The 1,762-nt window shown below is 39.2% G+C and overlaps 1 protein-coding gene across 1 annotated transcript; it reads right to left on the reverse strand.

Moving 5' to 3' along the window:
* Window positions 1-264: 264 nt before the first annotated feature.
* LOC138173900 (olfactory receptor 9G19-like) lies at window positions 265-1,198 on the reverse strand. Its single transcript, XM_069103965.1, is given in 2 exon segments — window positions 265-546; window positions 548-1,198. Coding segments are annotated over 2 exon segments (933 nt in total).
* Window positions 1,199-1,762: the final 564 nt, after the last annotated feature.

Raw genomic sequence — 1,762 nt, forward strand, 5'->3', positions numbered from 1 at the left:
TTAAATTAAACAATCAAAGGGACATGATTCTACAATCACATTTTTCTTCAAATATTAATCCAAATTCACTTTGCTAGTCCCAGGACTTTATGACATAACCTGTAAGTGCTCACCTCTTATTAGACTATTCTCTACCTTAAAAGTAGGCATATTCTAGATCACTTTTAATAGAAGACATTTGACAGAACTCTAATCATCAGATGATAGTCACATCAAATATATGTATAAATTTGTGTGGGAGGGAACACAATGTTTTCTTCAAACTCAAGAAAATGTCATTTTAAAGAGTTTCTTCAGAGCTTCTTTCACATCCTTGTTCTTAAGGCTGTAGATCATGGGGTTCAACATGGGGAAGACCACAGTGTAAAATGTGGAAACAATTTTGTCCCACTCCAGGGCATAGCTGAAACTTGGGTGACAATAAATGTAGAGAATAGAACCATAGTATAAGGTAACAGAAATCAAGTGAGAAGAACAAGTAGAAAAGGCTTTGAGTCGACCCTGGGTAGAGCAGATCCTCAAGATGGCAGCAATGATGAATAAATATGTAGGAGGCCAGGATTAGTAGAGTAGGAGTGATGACATTGGAGGCCAAGAGGAAATAGAGCACCTCCTGGTAACTGTCCTTCACGTCACATGCCAGCTTCACCAAGGGTGGGACATCACAGAAGAAGTCATCAACGATATTATCCCCACAAAAGTTCAGAGTGAATGTATTGCTAGTAAGGATGATAGCATTAACAAAACCACCAATGTAGGAAATGCTAACCAGACATATACATAACCATCTAGACATGGCCTGAGCATAGAGCAGTGGATTGGAGATAGCTATGTAACGATCATATGCCATGGCAGCCAACAGGTAGCATTCACTATATGCAAGTCCAGCTGAGAAGAAGAACTGAGCCACACATCCATCAAAGGATATGCTCTTGTCCTCAGAGACACATGTCACCATGATTTTGGGGGTGTAAACAGAGGAATACCAGAGATCCAGAAAAGACAGGTTTCCAATGGAGAAATACATAGGGATGTGCAAATGGGAGTCTGCATAGATTAATACTATCAAAGTAATATTTCCCACCAGTGTCATAGAGTATACCATGAGGAAAAGGACAAAGAGGATCAGTTGCATCATAGGATCCTGGGTGAAGCCTAGCAGGATGAATTCAGTTACAGTATGGTTGCTTTTCTCCATGCTTGCAGAGGGTTTCATCTATCATGGAGAAGTGGTTCAGAAGCACCATTGCCCATACCTTCTCATGCTTCTCTTGCTTCTTGTATCTGTAGGTCAAATTTTCTATTCAATTCTGATTTTTTCATCAAGAGTGCTTGAAATTTCTCTATTCCACTGAATGACCAAATTTTCCCCTGAAACATGATACTCAGTTTTGCTGGGTAGGTGATTCTTGGTTTTAATCTGTAATGTAATACCAAGCAAAGGCAACTTCCCAGGTTCAAAATACCAGCATAGGTGCTCTCTATTTTATTCAGTAACAAACCCAGAACAGAGAAGATCAAAACATGACATCATTCCAAATACAGCATTTACTAAGTGTGATTAAATAATCTCCAAGTACTACCCCACCCCAGGACCTTCCAATCATTCAATCAATTACAAAGTCCCGGTTCTAAATACTACTCCACCCCTAGGCTATACCTTCATTTAGTCCACCACAAAACCCCTCTTCTCAAATGGAGATTAGTTTCCAAACATAAGTAAAATACATTCATTTGCTCAACCATAGAACACAAAAAGGTC

The sequence above is a fragment of the Petaurus breviceps genome, unplaced genomic scaffold, assembly GCF_028583685.1.
Source record: "Petaurus breviceps papuanus isolate PSGF00001 unplaced genomic scaffold, PetGlider_PUasm1.0 67, whole genome shotgun sequence".
Taxonomy (NCBI): Eukaryota; Metazoa; Chordata; class Mammalia; order Diprotodontia; family Petauridae; genus Petaurus; species Petaurus breviceps.